The 21,281-nt window shown below is 43.8% G+C and overlaps 1 protein-coding gene across 1 annotated transcript in view; it reads left to right on the forward strand.

Moving 5' to 3' along the window:
* LOC140119483 (multidrug resistance-associated protein 1-like) overlaps positions 1-21,281 on the forward strand; it is a 48,533-nt gene that overhangs the window by 11,885 nt on the left and 15,367 nt on the right. The window contains exons 6-22 of the mRNA XM_072138562.1: positions 972-1,226; positions 1,482-1,547; positions 3,389-3,526; positions 3,677-3,823; positions 4,643-4,727; positions 4,811-4,877; positions 5,669-5,795; positions 5,889-6,065; positions 7,987-8,154; positions 8,639-8,816; positions 9,939-10,014; positions 10,944-11,001; positions 12,535-12,754; positions 13,240-13,394; positions 13,641-13,796; positions 14,642-14,841; positions 15,056-15,182. Coding sequence (XP_071994663.1) covers positions 972-1,226; positions 1,482-1,547; positions 3,389-3,526; positions 3,677-3,823; positions 4,643-4,727; positions 4,811-4,877; positions 5,669-5,795; positions 5,889-6,065; positions 7,987-8,154; positions 8,639-8,816; positions 9,939-10,014; positions 10,944-11,001; positions 12,535-12,754; positions 13,240-13,394; positions 13,641-13,796; positions 14,642-14,841; positions 15,056-15,182 — 2,400 coding nt within the window. The remainder of the gene's footprint in view (positions 1-971; positions 1,227-1,481; positions 1,548-3,388; positions 3,527-3,676; positions 3,824-4,642; positions 4,728-4,810; positions 4,878-5,668; positions 5,796-5,888; positions 6,066-7,986; positions 8,155-8,638; positions 8,817-9,938; positions 10,015-10,943; positions 11,002-12,534; positions 12,755-13,239; positions 13,395-13,640; positions 13,797-14,641; positions 14,842-15,055; positions 15,183-21,281) is intronic.

The raw sequence follows: 21,281 nt of genomic DNA on the forward strand, positions 1-21,281 counted from the left end.
GCGCTCCTTCCATAGGATGACATTGTACTGTGCTCCTTCCATAGGATGACATTGTACTGCGCTCCTTCCATAGGATGACATTGTACTGCGCTCCTTCCATAGGATGACATGGTACTGCGCTCCTTCCATAGCATGACTTTGTGCTGCGCTCCTTCCATAGCATGACTTTGTGCTGCGCTCCTTTCATAGGATGACATTGTGCTGCGCTCCTTTCATAGGATGACATTGTACTGCGCTCCTTCCATAGGATGACATTGTATTGCGCTCCTTCCATAGGATGACATTGTACTGCGCTCCTTCCATAGGATGACATTGTACTGCGCTCCTTCCATAGGATGACATTGTACTGCGCTCCTTCCATAGCATGACTTTGTGCTGCGCTCCTTCCATAGCATGACTTTGTGCTGCGCTCCTTCCATAGGATGACATTGTACTTCGCTCCTTCCATAGGATGACATTGTACTGCGCCCCTTCAATGGAGCGGCGTTGTGCTGCGCCCCTTCCATGGGGCGGCGTTGTCCTGCTTCCCTTTCATGGGGCTGCATTGTGCTGATTTGGGACACTAAATCACTTGTACACAAGGAGCTGTGGGTGGTTTAATGTCGCACATCACCCTGACACGTTCTTTTTGAGGAGTCTTACTGACCATGAAATATTCCTCTGTGAAAATATCAGTAATTGATTCCTTTTCTTCTAGTGTATCTGAAAAAGGAACCACCCATAGGTCAGCAAGACAAGGAGAAATGATAGAAGAGAGTATCATTACAAGATCAGACTACGCAAAGTTTGTTTGTAGTCTGTTACCAGGGAGACACATAAAAACTCACGATTTTTATTTCAGACCCATTGAAACATTAACAGAATAAATTGGTTGTCAGGTTGTACAAAGCCCTTACTATAAATATGCAGAATTATTTGTGTCCTATTTGTTCTACTTATTGTATTCCATTTTTTTTTTTTTTTTTTTTTAGTCTTTAAATTTGTCTAATTCCACTCGGAGGAAGTTTACAACGGGTGAACTGGTAAACCTAATGTCGTCAGATGCGCAGCAGCTCATGGACCTGACAGTAAACCTCAACCTGCTGTGGTCGGCACCGTTCCAGATCCTCATGGCCATCGCCTTCCTGTGGCAGGAGCTGGGGGCATCGGTCCTAGCCGGAGTGGCTGTGCTCATCTTGGTTATACCTTTAAATGCTTATATAGCTGCCAAAGTGAAGCAGTTAAAGGTAGTGTATGTATATAGCTTTATATCACCTAGCGATACTTATTGTATGGCCCGGGGGAGGGGCAATCTTGGGTTCGGATGAGGGAAGTCTTTGCGCCCCATAGTAAATACTGCGTGTGGTATGTGACTCTGCAGTAATTCCTATTGGGAAAATGTCTCGTTAAAATGTTTCCTGTAATATGGATATCATATGAATGTGTGTGTGTGTGTATAATATATTAGTGGTTGTGTCTATAATTTTGTCTTTTTCCCTCAGAAAAGTCATTTGAAGAGTAAAGATCAGCGCATCAAATTACTGAATGAAATTTTACATGGGATAAAGGTACAGAATATTTGTAGGGTCCCGTCTTCCCTGCTCTGGTATTTAGGCTGTCTGCCCTATAAAAATGTATAGAGTCTATGTAAAATTTTGGATACCACTTCTTCCCACTATAATTTCAGGGATTCGTTTAAAGGGGTAGCTGTCTGACTTCTGGGGATCTAAAGCTAAATGGAATCCATTGATTGGGATCCTTAACCCCAGCTGTTTAGAGGCACGCCGGTGGATACGTTATCCTCTGACAAGTTCCCTTTAAGAAACTGCTGGTTCTGAATGGGTATCACAGAACCACTTAGACCTGTGGGCCCACATTGTGACCAGTTGTCAGACCAGTGATCCGACACCTGTTTATAAAATTTAAAGCTGAGCTCTGATTGGCTGCCATGGATAACTAAAACAGTTTTACCTCAGACACTTCTGATAAATCATATTTCTAGTCTATGTAACACAATGAAGTCTAGTATATGGCAGATTCACCTTCCCATGGCCACCTCTCTACTTGTAGCTACATGGCCCTACGTAATGGGGAGCTGATTATAACACATCTTGGCTAAAACAGATCATAAATCTATAAGATTGTTGAGCGTAATTTTCACTCCACTTTGCATTGAGTTCCATCCAGCTCCAAATAAGAATAAAAATAATCCTAAGGCTGGATTCACACTGCCGTTGCCTGCCGTACCTTAGCACGGCGGGCACACGGCAACGCGTGGGGACAGGAGGAGGAGGTGAGCGCTGCTCACACCTGCCCCTCTCAATAGGAACATATGGCGCCGTATGCCGTGAAAAGATAGGACATGTGTTCCGCACCGTACCGCTCCCGTAGGGCGCCGTGCCCCCATTGCCGTCTATGGGAGACTAATATTGGCCGTATATACGTCCCCCATGCTGCAGTGTGAATGTAGCCTAAGGGTGCATTCACACGGCTGCCATGGGGGCCGTGATCTAGTCACATGATCTAGACCTCTATAGCTCCTGGTCACGGCGCGGTGAGCACATGGTCAGGCGGCCGCCCATCTGCTTGTGGAGGGAGGAGGGGTGAAGAGCACTCACCGCCTTCCCTCTCCTCCTCCCGTCACTGTGCTCGCCCGGAATGCGGTCTGGGCGAGCACCCAACCATGTGAATGAGCCCTTAGTACGAGCCGCTTGGAGAAATGAAAAATACAGGAACCAGTCTCTATGCTTACTTTAGTATTGAACTACAGGGTATTTTATCCAGCTTATGATGGAGGTAATATGCCTAGTTATGATTGGCGTATCCTAATTTGGTCATTTTTCCGGATATGCGCCATTTACACGGGTACAATGAACAACATATCATGGGATATAGATATACATGAGGTTCTGGTCTTCCTCATAGTGCATGGAGAAGGAATGTGATGTGTCCTCTTCAAGATGATGATGTCTTGGAGGTCATAACACGCAGATGCCATCCTGTATAGATTCAGAATGTGAATCTGAGTTAACTCTTTCTAAAATAGCTAATAAATAAAATAAATTCGTATCCATAACATTGGGGCTGATTCCCCAGGACAGAGTCAGCTCTCCTAAGTTTGCACATTGCACCTACTGACCAGTTTTCCCAGACATCACACAGTTAACTTTTTGTTCAAAGAACTTCAATTTCTATCAAACTTAATATTTATTTTATAAAACTCATAAAACCCCCACAAGATCGTAGACATTTAATGTATCTGTGTTATACTGATGGAACTATTGAGGAATAAAAAGATAATAGAAACATAATAATAGAACAATATAATGACCAATAGACACAGTTCATGGTCACACGCTTTCTGAATTTGCCTCAAGGTCCTAGAGCCGATCCGTCTGGTTTCTTGCAGATATTGAAGCTTTACGCCTGGGAACCTTCTTATCAAAGGAAAGTGGTTGATATTCGGGAAAGTGAAATGGAAGTTCTAAAATCCTCGGGTTACCTGACCACCTTCTCCATGCTGACCCTGACCTGTATACCTTTCCTGGTAAGACGGACGCACTCACTATTCCTCTGCTGATCACCGAATTGTCGTTTATTTTTTATTTTTTACTTTTTGTCCTTCAGTAATATTTCTGTACAGATCCTCACTGTACATGGACCATTCACTTCTGTATTTATACCTCTCTATTATAAGGTTTCCATCGCCACCTTTGGAGTCTATTTCTTAATCGACGAATCGAATATCCTGACGGCGTCCAAGGTTTTCACCACAATCTCTTTATTTAATATCCTGCGTCTTCCGTTGTTTGATTTGCCCACAGTCATCTCCTCAGTGGTTCAGGTACTTGTGTAACGTTTTTCTATATTGGGGGTTTGGTTTTATATAAATAAAATTTTACATCAAGAAGTAGTAACCTGGTGGGTTCTCTAGTCTTCCAGATGGGGGTCAAAGGGTGGAAAACGGGCAACCCTTTAGATTAGACCCTTAAAAGTGCATACCGTATTTTTCGGACTACAAGGCGCACAAAAAATCCTTTGATTTTCTCTGGAATCAAAGGTGCGCCTTATAGTCCAGTGCGCCTTATATATGAACCGCACTTACAGACAAGAGCTGCCTTGAACTGTGCACAGGTCTGCCACCTGCTGGTCATTCATCCTTATAATCAGGTGCGCCTTATACTCCGGTGCGCCTTATATATGAACCTAGACGTTTTAGCAGGCATTTATTGATGGTGCGCCTTATAATCCGGTGCACCTTATAGTCCGAAAAATACCGTAATCAAAAAACCTATGCTTGCTGTCAGTGAATGAGGACATTCTAGTTTACATTCAGAAGTATTAACTAGGTCCATAACTAGTCCTCTGGTTTTGTGTATCTGGAGTTGATGTATTTAACTCACAGAGCATTGTCTAGACGTCGTACAGTTATAGCTATTAGTCAGCTAAGAACAGGACTAGTGTTGCTGCCTCTACATGTAAAAGTGTTTTCATTCAGTGACAGCAAACCCATATCTTGAAAATGGTGGGATACATATTGTATTTGAAACTTCTAAAGCTTTTTTAGCAATTTCCGCTCAACCACAAATCCCCGTTTTAAACCGAATAATTTGTTAGTTGAGTGATTGGGCGTTAACCCCCTGTTGTCGGGTTCCTTTTCCAGACTAGGGTTTCTCTAAACCGACTTCAACATTTTCTCTGCGGGGAAGAACTTGACCCTGAGAATATCGAAACCAACTATAAAGGAAGTGAGTGAACAGGTTAAAACCAGTGATAATTATTTGATGGAGTTTTTTCGCTCACATCTGAAGGTATGATATCATGTCTACAGATCACGCAGTGGGCTTCCTCGGGGCCTCCTTCCAGTGGGAAACGCACGGATCCTCCATTCTTAAAGAGTAAGAGAAAAGATTTTGGGAACTATAATAACCCATGAGCAGGAATTTTGTTTTTCATCCTAAATTGTGCAACTAAATCATCATCCAATATGTGATGACTTTCCCTAATAATAAATGTCATCTTCTTCCTCATCGCTTTTCCGACACTCCTGTTCCTCTAGTTGGTTTGTGGTTTGATCAGTAATTGATTGAGTTATTTGCTGGGACCAGAAACATAGATTTAAAGTAACCTTTAAAGAGCGTAGCAGCTTAAATTTTAGCTCAAATCCCTTACTGTGTATAGATGTAGAGCCTGTAGCCACCTCTAGAGGGAGCCTACGAGCCCACTGCATACAGAATCCTTGCAAAATTTTATATACAGAGACAAAAGTCCCATGACCCGCTTTTATTTCAGAAGCAAAAGGAAAAATTACATATCTGATGCCCCAGCAATGTCTGGAACATGGCCGCTATCTTGAAAGCCTCAACATAGGATATAGGGAAAGTTTTCACAATGGGAAGATGGTCATGTAATATATCAAAAACAACAGAAATGCCTCAAAAATCCATTTCGAGAATCAGATCTCTTGTGGTTCAAAAGTTATCAGAACTACCAGGACTGTTCCCTGTGATGCTATGTCATATATTGTCAATGGTTCTGAAAACTGGATCCAATCCTTGATGAACCTGCATCAGAATCTATCTCTGTGTGGATAACAGGGGTCTTTCTGCTATTTATGTTGTTAATATTTCATTCTTGGAGAAAAAATGATGTCTTTACGTCAGAACAACTTCATGTGATTTATTTTTAGCATTCACATTAAGATTCCTGAAGGCTCCTTGGTCGCTGTTGTTGGTCAGGTTGGATCTGGAAAATCGTCTTTACTCTCTGCAATCCTGGGGGAGATGAATAAATTGGAAGGAACCATTCAGAGAAAAGTACAACTTCACAAGTGTCCCCTCCCTGTATCAGTGGTGTCACTGATGGATTCTGGGAAGTATCATCTCAATTCTCATTCATTTTACAACTAGGGCTCGGTGGCTTATGTGTCGCAGCAGGCGTGGATCCAGAACGCTTTGTTCCAGGAGAACGTTCTCTTTGGTCAATCCATGAATAAGACGTTCTACGAGAGGGTTCTAGAAGCATGCGCCCTGCAGCCGGACCTGGAGCTCCTGCCACACGGGGACCAGACTGAGATTGGAGAGAGGGTGAGAGATACCTCATATACTCATGTATAAGCCAAGACACCTTAACCACAAAAAAACTGGGAAAAATGATTGACTCTATTGTAAGTCTAAGATAATACAGCAGCTACTCTTTAATAAAATGTCTCCCCTCATCAATAAAAATGCCCAGCAGCCTACCCTCATCAATGAAATACCCAGCAGCCTCCCCTCATTAATCAAATGTCCCGCAGCAGTCTCCCCTCATTAATCAAATGTCCCGCAGCAGTCTCTTCTCATTAATCAAATGTCCAGCAGCAGCCTCTTCTCATTAATCAAATGTCCAGCAGCAGCCTCTTCTCATTAATCAAATGTCCAGCAGCAGCCTCTTCTCATTAATCAAATGTCCAGCAGCAGCCTCTTCTCATTAATCAAATGTCCAGCAGCAGCCTCTTCTCATTAATCAAATGTCCAGCAGCAGCCTCTTCTCATTAATCAAATGTCCAGCAGCAGCCACCCCTCATTAATCAAATGTCCAGCAGCAGCCTCCCCTCATTAATCAAATGTCCAGCAGCAGCCTCCCCTCGTTAATCAAATGTCCAGCAGCAGCCTCCCCTCATCAATCAAATGTCCAGCAGCAGCCTCCCCTCATCAATCAAATTTCCAGCAGCAGCCTCCCCTCATCAATCAAATTTCCAGCAGCAGCCTCCCCTCATCAATCAAATTTCCAGCAGCAGCCTCCCCTCATCAATCAAATTTCCAGCAGCAGCCTCCCCTCATCAATCAAATTTCCAGCAGCAGCCTCCCCTCATCAATCAAATTTCCAGCAGCAGCCTCCCCTCATCAATCAAATTTCCAGCAGCAGCCTCCCCTCATCAATCAAATTTCCAGCAGCAGCCTCCCCTCATCAATCAAATTTCCAGCAGCAGCCTCCCCTCATCAATCAAATTTCCAGCAGCAGCCTCCCCTCATCAATCAAATGTCCAGCAGCAGCCTGTGTACTCACTTTCTGGCAGTGCAGGGTGAGGCATTTCTATGCGTTTTACCCGCGCACACTGTATGATGTCATGAGACAGTGCCACTGCTGCCTCTTAAAGTTTTGAGACGCTGTGGTAATGAGCTGTATGTTTGTCTTACACACATACAATTGATTATCTTCCCATCATGGACTCACAGCCTGCCAGCCATCAGACTGGATGTCCACCAGGGTCCTGCTCACTGGAGTTTAAGCCGAGTGCGGTTTTTTCAGCATAAAAATTGTGCTGAAAAACTTGTCTTATACTTCAGTTTTTATGGTACATCTTATTATTATAATTTGTAAATGTATAGATGAGATTAACTTTCTTCGCTGTATATGATTCACAGACCTCCTTCCTATCCATGGACATTGTGATTTGTGGTTAGTCCATGATTGGGGCAGATACAGTCACTGGTGGCTGTGGGGCCCATGGGGTGACATGCTGCTGACAGAGGAGTAGACCGCCGGGACATGTTCACACAGGGCAGCGATTGGGAATGATCACCCACAAGGGCAGTTGTTTACCTGTGGTTGATATGTTGTACAACACATCTGTCAGACCCCAAATACAAAGACCCCTGTATCCTATAGGGGTTGTATGAACATTGTTATCCCTTATCCATAACAATCTAATTGTATGAGGATGGGACTAATGGGACCCCTGAGGAATATGAGAACCAGGGTCCATTTCTCACCAACTAAATGAACTGGCAGTTCCACTACCGGTATGTATCTTGTCAATACTTTGGGAGCATCTGAAATTGCTGAGAACAGTGCTTAGGTATCTCTAGCCTCTCATAGACAATAATTGGACAAAAGTAATGGACCAATTTGGAAAACTATATCACGTAGCAGTAGCTATGAAAATCCATCATAAAATGAATCAAAACAGAATTTTGCACCTAAACTTTTCTTCCGGCTATGGGTGTAATATCTTTTTGTATCCAGGGTGTAAACCTGAGCGGTGGTCAGAAGCAGCGGGTCAGCCTGGCGCGGGCTGTATACAGCGATGCCGACATCTACCTGCTGGATGACCCTTTATCCGCCGTCGATGTACATGTGGGGAAGCATTTATTTGATAAAGTCATTGGACATAGCGGATTATTGAGAAATAAGGTAAGAATTTATGGTTACTAGTGCTGTGCCCTGTATTCCCTTATACATGACCTCTAACCTCATGACCCCATAGTCTGACTAGTGTATGCTGGAAATGCTGGAAATGTGTTGCAGCTTTCTGTATTTCTTTGTTTTCTGCTATGTGACCACCTTCCTTTTGGAAAATACTTGATCCAATATGGCAGCTTTCAAGATGGCCGCCATGTCATTGACGGAGCCTAACAGATGGGCCCCTGCACCCATTACTTGCTGGGGTGTCAGATATGTCATTTTTCGCTTTCCTTTCTGAAACAACAGCGTGTCCTGGGACTTTTGGCTCATCCTGTAGATATTTTTATGATATGTATATGGATAATCTCAGCTGGATACAATAGTAGATACATGGCCAGGTTCCTGCAGGTTCTCAGCCACTGGATATGGAATTAGAAATGGTTAATATAAATCTCAGATCTCGTTATCGTGGGTTTATTGACTCTTCCTGCAGACCAGGATCCTGGTGACGCACAGCCTCACCGTCCTCCCTCTGGTGGACTTCATCGTTGTCATGGAGGACGGGAGGATCGGTCAGATGGGGACGTACGGGGAGCTGGTCTCTAAGAGACAAGACTTTGCTGATGTGGTGACGTCTCCCGGAGATAAGAAGGAAAGTTTTGATGACACTGGTAAGAGTTTGCTCATTGTACTAATCTGCATACTATTTCCCATGGTGCATTGCGGGTAATGCAGATTATGCGTAATCACTGTTTTCTGAGGAAGACATTACACCCAGTTTGTGGAGCATTTGCCTGATGGTGCATCCACATGTCATGGAAATTCAGCAGAGAGTTTATCCCAAAGCTGCAACTGGAAGAAACGCCAAAAAAGTGGGTGATCCCTTGTTGATGTACTCCTGAAGGGTACCTGTCACCATATTTTACCCTTTTACTGCTTTCTACAATTCCCTCTTTCACGACAAAAAATCTACTCCACCATCATGTGAAAATGAGCAGAGAAGAGACATATTTTGCCAGAGACAAGTCACTTTTGGAGGCTGCAGTTGGAGTTTTCACATCAGATGCCTCTATCTTTGATTCTATAGTTATATATTGGAACCTTGAATTACAAGTAATTTGGTTTACAAGTAAAATTTAATGATATAAGCATTATGTGAGCTCTACTGTACTGTACCACCCTCTCTCACGAATAATTAAATGTGCCCCACTGTCCTGAAAAGCTGAACATCTCACGATAGATCCAGAGGTGTCCAATAGGAAAGGAAGGATGTATATCATTATATTCAGATTCTATAGATGGCGGCACACATCAAACTTCCACCTACCCTTTAATAAAGACTACATCTACATCCGGATCACAGGTACATCCCTGGAGTGTAAAGTGCACTATGATGAAGCGGGTGGACTGGTTCTGGGCTTCTCCCTAATTACATGTTATGTGCTCTGCTCTTTCTATATGGTACAGATAATCCTTTGTCTTATATAGGGTATATGGTTCATGTATGAAGCTTATTTTTTGTCTTGGGGGGAGGGGGGGGGCTATACACAATGAGAGACCATAGCAAGCGTTTCATCTGCTGCGTCTTCATTGTCTGTGAAGTAAAGCGCCATATATTTGGCAGTGGCTGTGTCTGGTATTGCAGCTCAATCTGTTTCAGTTGAATTGGACAAGAGTCAGACCAATTGGATCTAGTATCAAGGGCACTGAAACTAACCCCTTTAAAACTACTTTATGGGATGTGGCAATGTGATTGGTGTATTATTCCTAATTTACACATTATTTTGTTTTAGCCAGCACATTGAAAAACACAGGAATTGTCAGAAGTCCAAAGAGACGCCCGGAAGATCCCAAGGTTCAAATAGAAAGGTACAGTTCATTAAAAAAAATATCATATATATATTTTTATATATTTTTTATTATTCCTACATCCCAGCATAAGCAGGAAAGATTGAATTTCAAGGGAATTATTTAAAAATGGAAAATGTGTGAGTGAGCTGCAGTGAGCGGGACCTAGCTGCTGTGAGCGGGACCTAGCTGCTGTGAGCGGGACCTAGCTGCTGTGAGCGGGACCTGGCTGCTGTGAGCGGGACCTGGCTGCTGTGAGCGGGACCTGGCTGCAGTGAGCGGGACCTGGCTGCAGTGAGCGGGACCTGGCTGCAGTGAGGGGGACCTGGCTGCTGTGAGCGGGACCTGGCTGCTGTGAGCGGGACCTGGCTGCAGTGAGCGGGACCTGGCTGCAGTGAGCGGGACCTGGCTGCAGTGAGCGGGACCTGGCTGCAGTGAGGGGGACCTGGCTGCTGTGTGGGGGTCCTAGCTGCTGTGAGAGGGACCTAGCTTTTGTGAGGGGAACCTAGCTGCGGTGACCTGGCCGTGGTAAGCTGGACCTGACAGTGGGACCTGGCTGCGGTGAGCATGACCTGGCCGTGGTAAGCTGGACCTGACAGTGGGACCTGGCTGCGGTGAGCGGGACCTGCCTACTCCCTACTGCATAGACTTCTATGAAAGAGATGAAAATAGGTGAGACGATGCGCTTAGCGGTCCCATAGAGTTGCATAGTGAGTGGCGGGGCATGCATGGTGCATTTTCAGCTACAGGAAGGGGGTCAGTGGACCGTGTTTCCAATACAGGTGCGGGGCACAGAGGTAGGACCTATTTATATGATCAATTTAGGACATATCCTGTGGAAAACGCCTTTAAATGACTGGTAGAAACTGTGAAATAATGTAGAATCGTCCATGTAATGATGGGGACTATCATTATGGCATCACGTGTCCTCTGGTTTCTATCTTCTCCAGGAAAACATATGACTCAGGCGCTCCCAGGATTAACAAGGAGAAGGTGGCTACAGGAAATGTAAGTGCGGGCATATCGGGGTCTCAGATTACCCCTCAATTTCAGAATCAAAAGGTGTTACACTTTATCTGTCTTTATCTATTGACCATAGCTTATTATTCTGTTGTCTGTCTATGATTGTGGGGGCGGCCATGTTCCCGGAGCTTTTCCTATGCTAGTTAAAGGGAACCTACCACCACGATTCTACCTATAAAGGTAGATCGGGTGGTAGGTGGGATGTAAGGGACGTGAGGATAGCCCTTTTTAGTAGAGTGGCCGGGCACAAGGCTACACAGCGCGGCTACTCCACGCCCCAGTAGCCACATTACTCCTACCCTGTTGCGTGTGGCGCGCCCTCGTCCGACAAGCCGGCTACTGCGCATGCGCAGTAGCTCCGGCCTCGGAGCTGTTGCTGCTCAGCCGCCGGCCTGCGTTCATGATGGACGAGGGCGCGCAGCTACGAGGAGCTGCGGGCCGCACGCAACATGGTAGGAGGAGTAATGTGGCCACTGGGGCGTGGAGTAGCCACGCTGTGTAGCCTCGTGCCCGGCTACTCCACGCCCCAGTAGCCACATAACAGAATTTACATATTATTTCAATAAAGTGTACCAAAAGTTAGCGGGGACGTGAGGATTAGCTCTAAAAAGGGCTATCCTCACGTCCCTTACATCCACCAGGTTCTCTTTAAACGAAATCTACCATCAGGATCATGGATTATAAACCAAATACACTTACATACTGGTGTGTGCCCCTTTATCAGGATCTGCTCTTCTTTTAACTTCCTATACCCTAGATTTTTAAGAAAATATGCTTTAAAACAATGCAAATGAGCATGAGGGGCTCCATGTTCCATTAACTTCTATGGAGTGTGGAGCCCCTTAGGCTTATTTTGAAGCCTTTTTTCGTAAAAGCAAAGGCATAAAAAGCTTAAAGAAGAGCGAATGGGGAACACACCAGCATGTATGTGTACTTGGTTTATAATCCATAATCCTGATGGTACATGTCCTTTAACAGCATTTATGGATGTGCTTTACAGCAGACTTCTGGCTGGTGCCGCCCACTGAGGTCTACAAACAAAGTTCTAGAGATGTTCTGTGCAGGAAGGGGGGGGGGGTAGATTTTGTCACTGATTTCTACTTCTAAAGAAGGACACAACAATGTGGTTAAAGTCCAAAACTGTGGTTAAATGAGCACAAACTTTCATAGTATTATAAGGGGTAGATAAGGTTGGGAAAAGACGTAGATCTGTCAAGTCCAACCTTAATCCTAAGGTGTAGATTCAGAGGAAGGCAAGAAAATCTACAGTGAAGATCCCACTTGGCCCATAGATAAAATAAAGAGGCGTGTCTGCACTGTAAAGGGGCGAGGCTTCCCCCGGAAAAGGGTGTGGCTAAAATGTGCCAAATTGAACCAAAATTTTGTCCTGAAGAAAGGAAACTAATATTTGGTGTAAACTTGATGGAGCAGCGGATCTTATCATCTAGTATTGGTACACTTTGGCCCTATAAGTTTATCCACAATAATAATGACTTTACCGGTGTCTTCTGTTTCTAGATGAAGATGTTGGTGGTGAAGAAGTACCTGCAGGCTTTTGGATGGTCTTGGGTCTACCTCACCATCATAGCGTACGTCGGACAAAACGCCATGGCCATAGGACAAAACGTGTGGCTAAGTAAATGGTCAACTGAGGCCAAAGAGGCGAAAGACCCCGCAGAGTGGACGGAGCTGAGGGATCATAGACTCGGAGTCTACGGGGTGCTGGGATTTGTACAAGGTGCACAAATATTATTGTATTCTGCATTATTATAAAGTTCACATAATTTTCTCCTTTTCAGATTATTGGGGGTCAGTATCAAATGATTTGCGGGGAATGTCAATATCAGATCATTAGGGCACGGAATTAGATCATTGGAGATCAAAATCTGTTTATTGGGGGTCAGTGTCGGATCGCTGGGGGTCAGTGTCAGATCACTGGGGGTCCGTGTCAGATCACTGGGGGCCCGTGTCGGATCACTGGGGGTCCGTGTCGGATGACTGGGGGTCCGTGTCGGATGACTGGGGGTCAGTGTCGGATGACTGGGGGTCAGTGTCGGATGACTGGGGGTCAGTGTCAGAACAGTAGGGCTCAATATTTGTATTGGGGGACTGAAGGGGATTTTCTATAATTCTTCAGCATGGAGGGGGTCACCACAAAATAAGTAGTTTTGGGGAGGTGGTCCCCACCCATACATGTTGGAGTAACAAGCTCCTACTTTTTAGGTCTATTTGTCTGTTATGGGGCCTATGTGATCACAAGGGGAACCATCTGCTCCTCCCGTTTCCTCCACAATCACATGCTGGACAATATACTGCACCTCCCACTGCAGTTTTTCGAGACGACTCCAATGGGACAAGTACTGAATCGGTTTACTAAGGTAGGACATGGAGTAAAGTGACTTTTGGCCCAGAATTTGGATACTGTATATTATAGAAGTGATATAATAAAGTCCACAAAGCTCTAATGCTGCGTGGAGTCATCTAAGATCTCCGACTGCCCCAAAATCGCATGTCTGTCCCGTAGAAGGACGAAAAATGATTGTCAGAATTGTTTTCAAGCTTATAAAATGCAATAATTTAATAGTAATAAATGCTTGTACATCTTCATTGCTCTGATATGACAGGACATCTACGTAATAGACGAGCGTTTCCATTACTATTTGCGCACCTGGTTAAACTGTCTGCTGGACGTGCTGGGGACCATCCTGGTCATCGTGTTTGCCACCCCTCTATTCATAGTGGCCATTGTTCCCATTGGCTTTTTGTACCTTTTGATCCAGGTAAGTGGGGAATAAGGGGTTAAACAGAAAAAACATCCTCAATTTTAATCTCAAACTTCCAATGCATGTCCGCTTCTGTCTACCCCCATTTCTCTGTTACCCCCAGCCCCAACCATTGTTTTCCATCCTCCCATCTCACTTTGTTGCCCTTCCTTGTTTTTCTTTGCCCCTTATCTCGTAACCAAATGCTGGAAGAGGGGTGGGACACTCCCCCAGGAGCTAGTGGGACGAGCTCATAGCTCTGATCGTAGCTCCGCCCCTGTACACATTAGCTCCACCCCATGTTTCCTCATGGGAGGAGTAAATCCTGGATTGCTTTATCTTGTATCCTGTATAGAGATGAGCGGACCCGGTGTTTCTGTTCGGGTTCGGCGCATGCCACCTGGACATATTGCCACGTATTAGTAAATTGACGCCCATAGCTATTAGCCATGGCTATGATTGGCCAGGGGACACCCAAACGCAAATGGAAACATCAGATCCGCTCATCTCTATTCCTGAAAATTAAGAATTGGTGTAACAATCACCACTGCAACCCAGGGACAATCTATCTGTAAGTGACTGAAGGAGGACAGCCTCTACTGCCCCCAGTGGTGTGGTACAAGTACTGCACATCTTTTATGGTATATCAGACTCTGATTGGGGCAGATTTTGATTTACAAGTCAATGATTAACGGATGCAAAATTGCACAGAGTAATGAAAGGCGTTGAGTAGTATTTGGACAGAAATTCTATAATATAATGGCCGTGATGGCATTGATGAAGGTGCAGGTTGGATAAAGCCTCTTTCTGGTGACTGGTCTGGTGGTATATATGTATATAATGTTACGTTCCGCTTTGCTTAGAGATACTACATCGCCAGCTCACGCCAGATCCGCAGACTGGATGGGGCGTCGCGTTCGCCGGTCATCTCCCACTTCAGTGAGACCTTGCAGGGAGCGTCTACTATCCGAGCCTACGGACACCAGGAGAGATTCATTGGTCAGAACAAGGATGTGATGAATGAGAACTTGGTGTGTTACTACAATAATGTCATCTCTAACAGGTAATGGGGACATCTCTTCGGGTTATCTGCTGGGCACCAGGCGCTGACTCCCCTATAGATTTAGACAGAGATTTACATTGACTCCCCTCTATATGTAGATACAGATTTACATGGACTCCCTATGGACAATGCAGCTGATGTCACTGATCACATTAAGTTTTCCTTGTTGAATTTTTTTTTATTTTTTCGTCATGTCTATGTCATATTACCACAGGTGGCTCGCCGTGAGACTGGAATTTTTGGGAAACTTGATGGTTCTCTTTGCTGCAGTATTCGCCGTTCAGGCAGGTGACAAGATGACATCAGGGACCGTGGGGCTGTCCATAACCTATGCACTGAATGTAAGTACACACAAAAAGGTCTTAAAGAGTCACCAGGTTTTACCCCATTAAACTATCAGCCCTCACAGGTAGAGTATGAAATGAAGTTTTGTAGAATTCCCTCTTTTATCTAAAATTTCACCCATTTCACCCAAAATCTCCTCCAAAGTTCCGAAAATGAGCAACAAAAATGCATGTTTAACAGAGATGAGTCAGGTTTATAGGCTGCAGGGTTTGCTGTGTTTGGTGTGTTTGGTTCTATAGCACCTAGAAACATATCAGTGTCATACTAAAGATAGAAATCTCGTCTTTCAGATGACATAAGGCTTGTGGTTCTAGGAGCTACAGAACCAGAAATGCTGGCAGTAAAATTGGTGGGAATTGCATTGATCTGCAGAATTTCCAGCTATCTCCTGTACTAAAAACACAGTTGTTTGTGGTGCACAGTTCACTGTAGCTCATGGAAAACGCGGCCTGGTGGGATCCGAAAGATTGAACTTTTATCTTTAATGTGATACAAAAAGCATGTTTCTAGGTGATATATAACCTAAGATAGGGGCATCTGAACTATCCCTCCTCTTGCAGCCTCTAAATTTTAACTCATCTCAGGTAAAATGTGACTCTTCTCTGCTCCTTTTCACATGATATTGGATGGAGATTTTTAATTTTAGTGAATTATTAACATAAACATTCTAGAAAGGACATTTTATACTCTACTTGCAGCATGGTGACTCAGTGGTTAGCACTACAGCCTTGCAGTGCTGGGGTCCTGGGTTCAAGTCCTAGGGTCAACATCTGCAAAGAGTTTGTATGTTCTCTCTGTGTTTGCGTGGGTTTCCTCCAGGTCCTCCGGTTTCCTCCCACACTCCAAACCATGCTGTTAGGTTGATTAGACAGTTACTGGTTTGGCAAGCTTTGTGCGCTGTTTATCTAAAGGAATTATTATTAATTGTTATTACTTGGGGGGGGGGGGTGGCAATTAGTTTATTTGGGTAAAATCTGATGACGGGTTCCATTTCAGTAAAACTATTAAAACTTTACATTATATACAGGATATACCACAAGAAACATAAGAACCACACATATTCAATAGGAAAAAGTCACCAAATCTTATTTTAAGTTATTATTTAAGTTACAGATCATTTTTAAAAACATTTAAATAGAGTAGGCAAAAAGTTTCAACATACAGACTAGACAAGGGTCCGGGTTACCAGAGGTATATATAAGATTAACACATAGGGGGACATTTATCATACGCTGGCGCTTGTGCATATTCGCAGCCTCTTGATGTTTCGGAATGAATAGAAGGACCTGAGAAGGGGGTAGAGTGGCCACTCGAAAAACCCCCAAGAGGGATAGGATAGCAAAAAAAGAGAGAAAGCGCACACCTCGTGTGATATTGTTGAGGGTAATATAGATCGAGTTGGCAGGTGATAGGGGGGAGACTCTCACCTGGGGTATGTGGTATAACGCTTGTCAGATGGATACGAGTGTGGCAGCCAGTCGAAAATGCTCACGTACATCCGTGGACCAAAGGTGCGGTGTCGTGGGAGCGGCTAGCAAGAGGACCTGGAGCGAGTGGTGGACCGGCGCCATAATCACTCGTGAGGCAAGGATGTGCCAGAAGGTTTTCTTTATTAGATGATACACAGCTACGCGTTTCGGCTCCGTACCGGAGCCTTCGTCAGGCTTATCATAAAATTACATAACAGTGCAATGATACATATACTTATACACAGCCGGAAATACGTCAGAAAATGACGTGGATTACCGGAGGTCAAAGGTCGAACGGGTTCCGTTCGTGAGTACAACAATTGTAAAACAGAGAACCATAAAAAAGGGGTATATATCATAAAACATAACAAATATGTATTAAAATAATGACAGTTGCATAGAGCATAAAAAAATGTAAACATAATAAAATATATTTGTATAAATATAGACCCTGGTGTCCAGCGAGGAACTTATTTGAACTGTGTACTGTGGTGGATTGTAGGTATGAGGAACGATGTAATGACTTACTAATATGATCGGTAAGTAAATTGGAGGGTTAGATAACCATATGTGGAAATGATTATTAGATAGACCTTGAGTGGAAGCAAGAACCTGTGGATCGTGATGTCACGACGAGATGGCTACGGATCGCGAATGGGATCAGAAAGGATGGATGGTCGATGCTGATACCAGAAGTAGGGCCATGTTACGAGAGAATGTAATAAAGAAAATGCAGCTGAAGGTGACGTGAGTATGAAGGTAGGATATGATCCGGGAGTGATGTGGATTGGGCTTCTAGATGGATTCTATGACTTCGTTGAGGCCGTTTGGACATAAGGTGTTCAATTTGTATATCCAGTAGGATTCTCTGCGATTTAGCATCTTGACGCGGTCCGGTATATTCTCAGCTATTCGTTCGATGGGCGTTACACGGACACAGTTAAAGTTGCTCTTATGTTTGAGGAAAAGATGTTTTGAGAGACTTTGCTTGAGGAAACCCATTCTTGTTTTGTGTCGGTGTCCATTGAGCCTCATTTTAAGTGATTGTACTGTGCGACCGACATATTGCTGGCCGCAGGAGCAATCAATCAGATATACTACAAAGTCTGACGAACAGGATAAAGTGTTCTTGATTTTGAAGGTCTCTCCCGTACTTTTAGATGTGAAAGTACTGGTACCATCATTGATGCTCTCACAGCATAGACATAACCTGTGCCCACATTTTTTTACCCCATTTTTGTCTTGAGGTTTTGTACTTGTGGTCGTGTTGGATCTCAGACGGCTGGGGGCTAACAGGTTTTTAATGGTTGTGGCTTTTCGGAAAGTGATCACTGGTTGTCTTGGGAGTATCCCACAGAGAAGAGGATCCTTTCTTAAGATGTCCCAATTTTTACAGAGTATGGATCTGATCTTATTATTACCCCTGTCATATGTGGTAATAAAGTTGAAAGGGCGGTTTGGTTCGTCTTTGGTGGCTTTTATTTTCCTGTTGGTTGACAGACAATCATTTTGAGTTCTATTGGCATATTTGTGATATGCTCTTTCAATCAAATCTCGGGGATATTTCTTTTCCCGAAATCTTCTCTTTAGAATCAGTGCTTGTTTAGTGTAATCTTCTTTATGTGTACAGTTTTTCCGGATTCTGTGAAACTGGCTGAATGGTACATTTTTCAACCATTTGGGATAGTGTGCACTTCCATATTCTAAAAAGCTGTTACTATCAACAGTCTTGAAATGTGTAGTGGTAACGATTTTTCTCTCAGTGTTCGTTACTTCAAGATCCAGGAAGATGATCGTTTTTCTGTCAAGGTTCATGGTGAACTTAATGCCCCAATCATTATTATTGAGCATTTCCACAAATTCCTTGGCTTCGTGTTCATTGCCATGCCAGATAAAAAATAAATCATCGATGTATCTTTTGAAATACACGATGTTCCTTTGCCAGAAAGGTGAATTATAGATGAATAGGGACTCGAACCGCCCCATGAATAGATTGGCATAACTCGGGGCGGCTCGAGTCCCCATAGCCGTTCCTCGGATCTGATGATAGATCTGCCCTTGGAACCCAAAGAAATTATGTTTAAGTACGAATTCCATTCCTTGAGTAAGAAATTCGATTTGTGGGTCTGGTAAAGTGGTGTGTTGCGTTAGGTGCCAATGCACTGCTTCCAAACCCCGTTCATGGGGGATGTTGGAATATAATGAAGAGATATCCAGTGTTAAAAACAGATAGTCGGTCTCCCATTCGAAATTTTCAAGATCTGTAATTAAACTGCTGGAATCTTTGAGATGAGAAGGAAGTGATGTAACTAGCGGTTGAAGATAAAGATCGATATAGTGGGATAAGTTGCACGTTAAGGAACCTATACCGGAAATGATTGGACGGCCTGGAGGTTTTTTTAGGTCCTTATGTATCTTTGGGAGATGATAAAAGATTGGCAATGGTGGGTGTGAGCTTATGAGGAATCCTTTCTCCTTTTTATTTATCATTCTTTTTTCGAATGCCTCTTTAATAAATAAATTGTATGTATTTTGGAAGGACATAGTGGGGTCCTTTTTTAAAAGTTTGTAGTAGGAGCGGTCATCCAGTATGTTTGAAGCTTCAGTTAGGTAGTCATTGCGATCTTGGATGACTATCCCTCCTCCTTTGTCCGCTGCTCTTATTATTATCTCAGGATTAGAACTGAGATTCTTCAGGGCATCAAGTTCTCCTTTGGTTAGGTTATTACCTGGTTCCTGAAAGGATTTAATATTCTTGAATTCACTAGCCACTAATGAGAAAAAAGTCTCAATAAAGTGGCCTCTCTGCGAAATGGGATTGAACGTTGACTTTCTACAGACATTCTGGTGTGTATATGGGTCAGTTTCAGAGTCACTGATGGCCGGGATTTTCTTGGCTTTAAGATTTTGAAAAAACCTTTGTTGTGTCAATTTTTTGACAAAAACATTGAGGTCAACAAATAATTGAAAATCGTCGGTCGTCTTATTGGGACAAAAGTTCAAACCTCTAGAAAGTAATAGTTTTTCGTCGTAGGAGAGACGATGGTTCGAGAGGTTGAATATTTTCACTGTTTCATTGGTTTCCATTGATATATGGACTGTATTGGTTCTGATGTTCTTGATCTCTTGTCTTTTTTTGTTTTGTTTTCTCCCTCCTCTGCATCCCCTGAACCTCTTCTTCTTTTTGTCTTTTTTGGAGTTGGGGTATTCAGTGGAATAAAGTAGCTCAGGATCCCGTTTCGGGCTGATGGTTTTTTTGCGGACACTGGAGGTTGGAACTCCTTGTGTGACGGCGTGAGGCATATACTGGGGTCTAAGGGGGGTTGTGAGGGTGTACTTGGTCGGGTAGGTCCCAATCCTAAAAAAGAACTGTTGCTGATAGGGGATGAAGAGTCTGCAAACGACGGTGGTTCTTCTAGGGATATGTTCTTATCGGTGCTCGGATATGGGTATAGAGAAAGGTCGCTGTCGTGAATGGTGAGCCAGGAGAAATTGTGATGGTTTCCATGTGTGTTTGTGTAGTCTGAGGTCACGATGTTGGTGGCTGCGGCAACTGTAACAGTTGCGTCTAACTTTGGTGGAGGATGGTTGGAACAGTCTGCCTTTTTGGTGTATGGCCCATGATGAATGGGGGGAGTGAATGGCTCCTTAGGCATGAGTGTTCTACCTTGGGACGTGTTGGAGGGGGGGGGTATGGGGCCATTATTACGATGTTTTCTAGGGTGGACAGAGGTACATACTGGAGAATTGCTAGAGTTATATCGTGCTCCTATCTTGGTTTTGTTCGAGTTGAAAAAGGTTTTTGCTCCTCCTGTTTGTATATATTTCCTAGTGGGACGATGCTTGTTATAATTTGGTCCCTTGATGGGAGTATTGTGTGGGGGTTTTCGTGGGTTGGAAACTGATGAGTTCACTGGTCTGTGTTGTTTCCAACCAGATTGGCTGGATGGTATTTTGTCACGGTTGGTTAGTTTTTAGATTTTTTTGGTAGAGATATCTTTTTCCAGAGATAGTAATCTATCTCGGATACCTTGGTTGATGGTAGAGAAATCGGGATGTTTCTCAAACATACACAGTTTCTCAGCGATGTCTGCAATTTTGGCGGACAGAGTGGAGCATTCGTGGGATCTTTTCGCAATAACTCTAGAAACTAAGCTCATAGAGCACTCAAATAGACATTTATACCAATCCTCCGAGTACCTATCATCGTCAGGAAAGGCTGACGGGATGTTGATGATGAGGCCTCTCGGGATTAGCTTTTTTTGTTGGTACAATTCAAGAAACATGACATCAAGGCTATGCAGTATTTCTTTTTTGCTTAAGTCCTCAAAGTCTTTAAAAAGTCTTGTCATTAGATCAAGGTTCCACCCACCTTTCTTGTTTGGGTTTACATCGGATGGGTAGTCCACACTGTTTTCTTTTAGAAGTTTGCTGAGTCTTTCTTTTCTATCGTTTATACGGTCTCTGAAGTATTCCATAGATTCTGGTGTCTTTTGAGCAAGAGGCGGCTGCTGGTTCCTTGGATCTCTTTTCTTGCTAGCAAGCAATGACACGTTCAGGGATCGTGTGCTTGGATGAAGAATGAATAGAAGGACCTGAGAAGGGGGTAGAGTGGCCACTCGAAAA

Source organism: Engystomops pustulosus, chromosome 2 (assembly GCF_040894005.1).
Source record: "Engystomops pustulosus chromosome 2, aEngPut4.maternal, whole genome shotgun sequence".
NCBI lineage: Eukaryota > Metazoa > Chordata > Amphibia > Anura > Leptodactylidae > Engystomops > Engystomops pustulosus.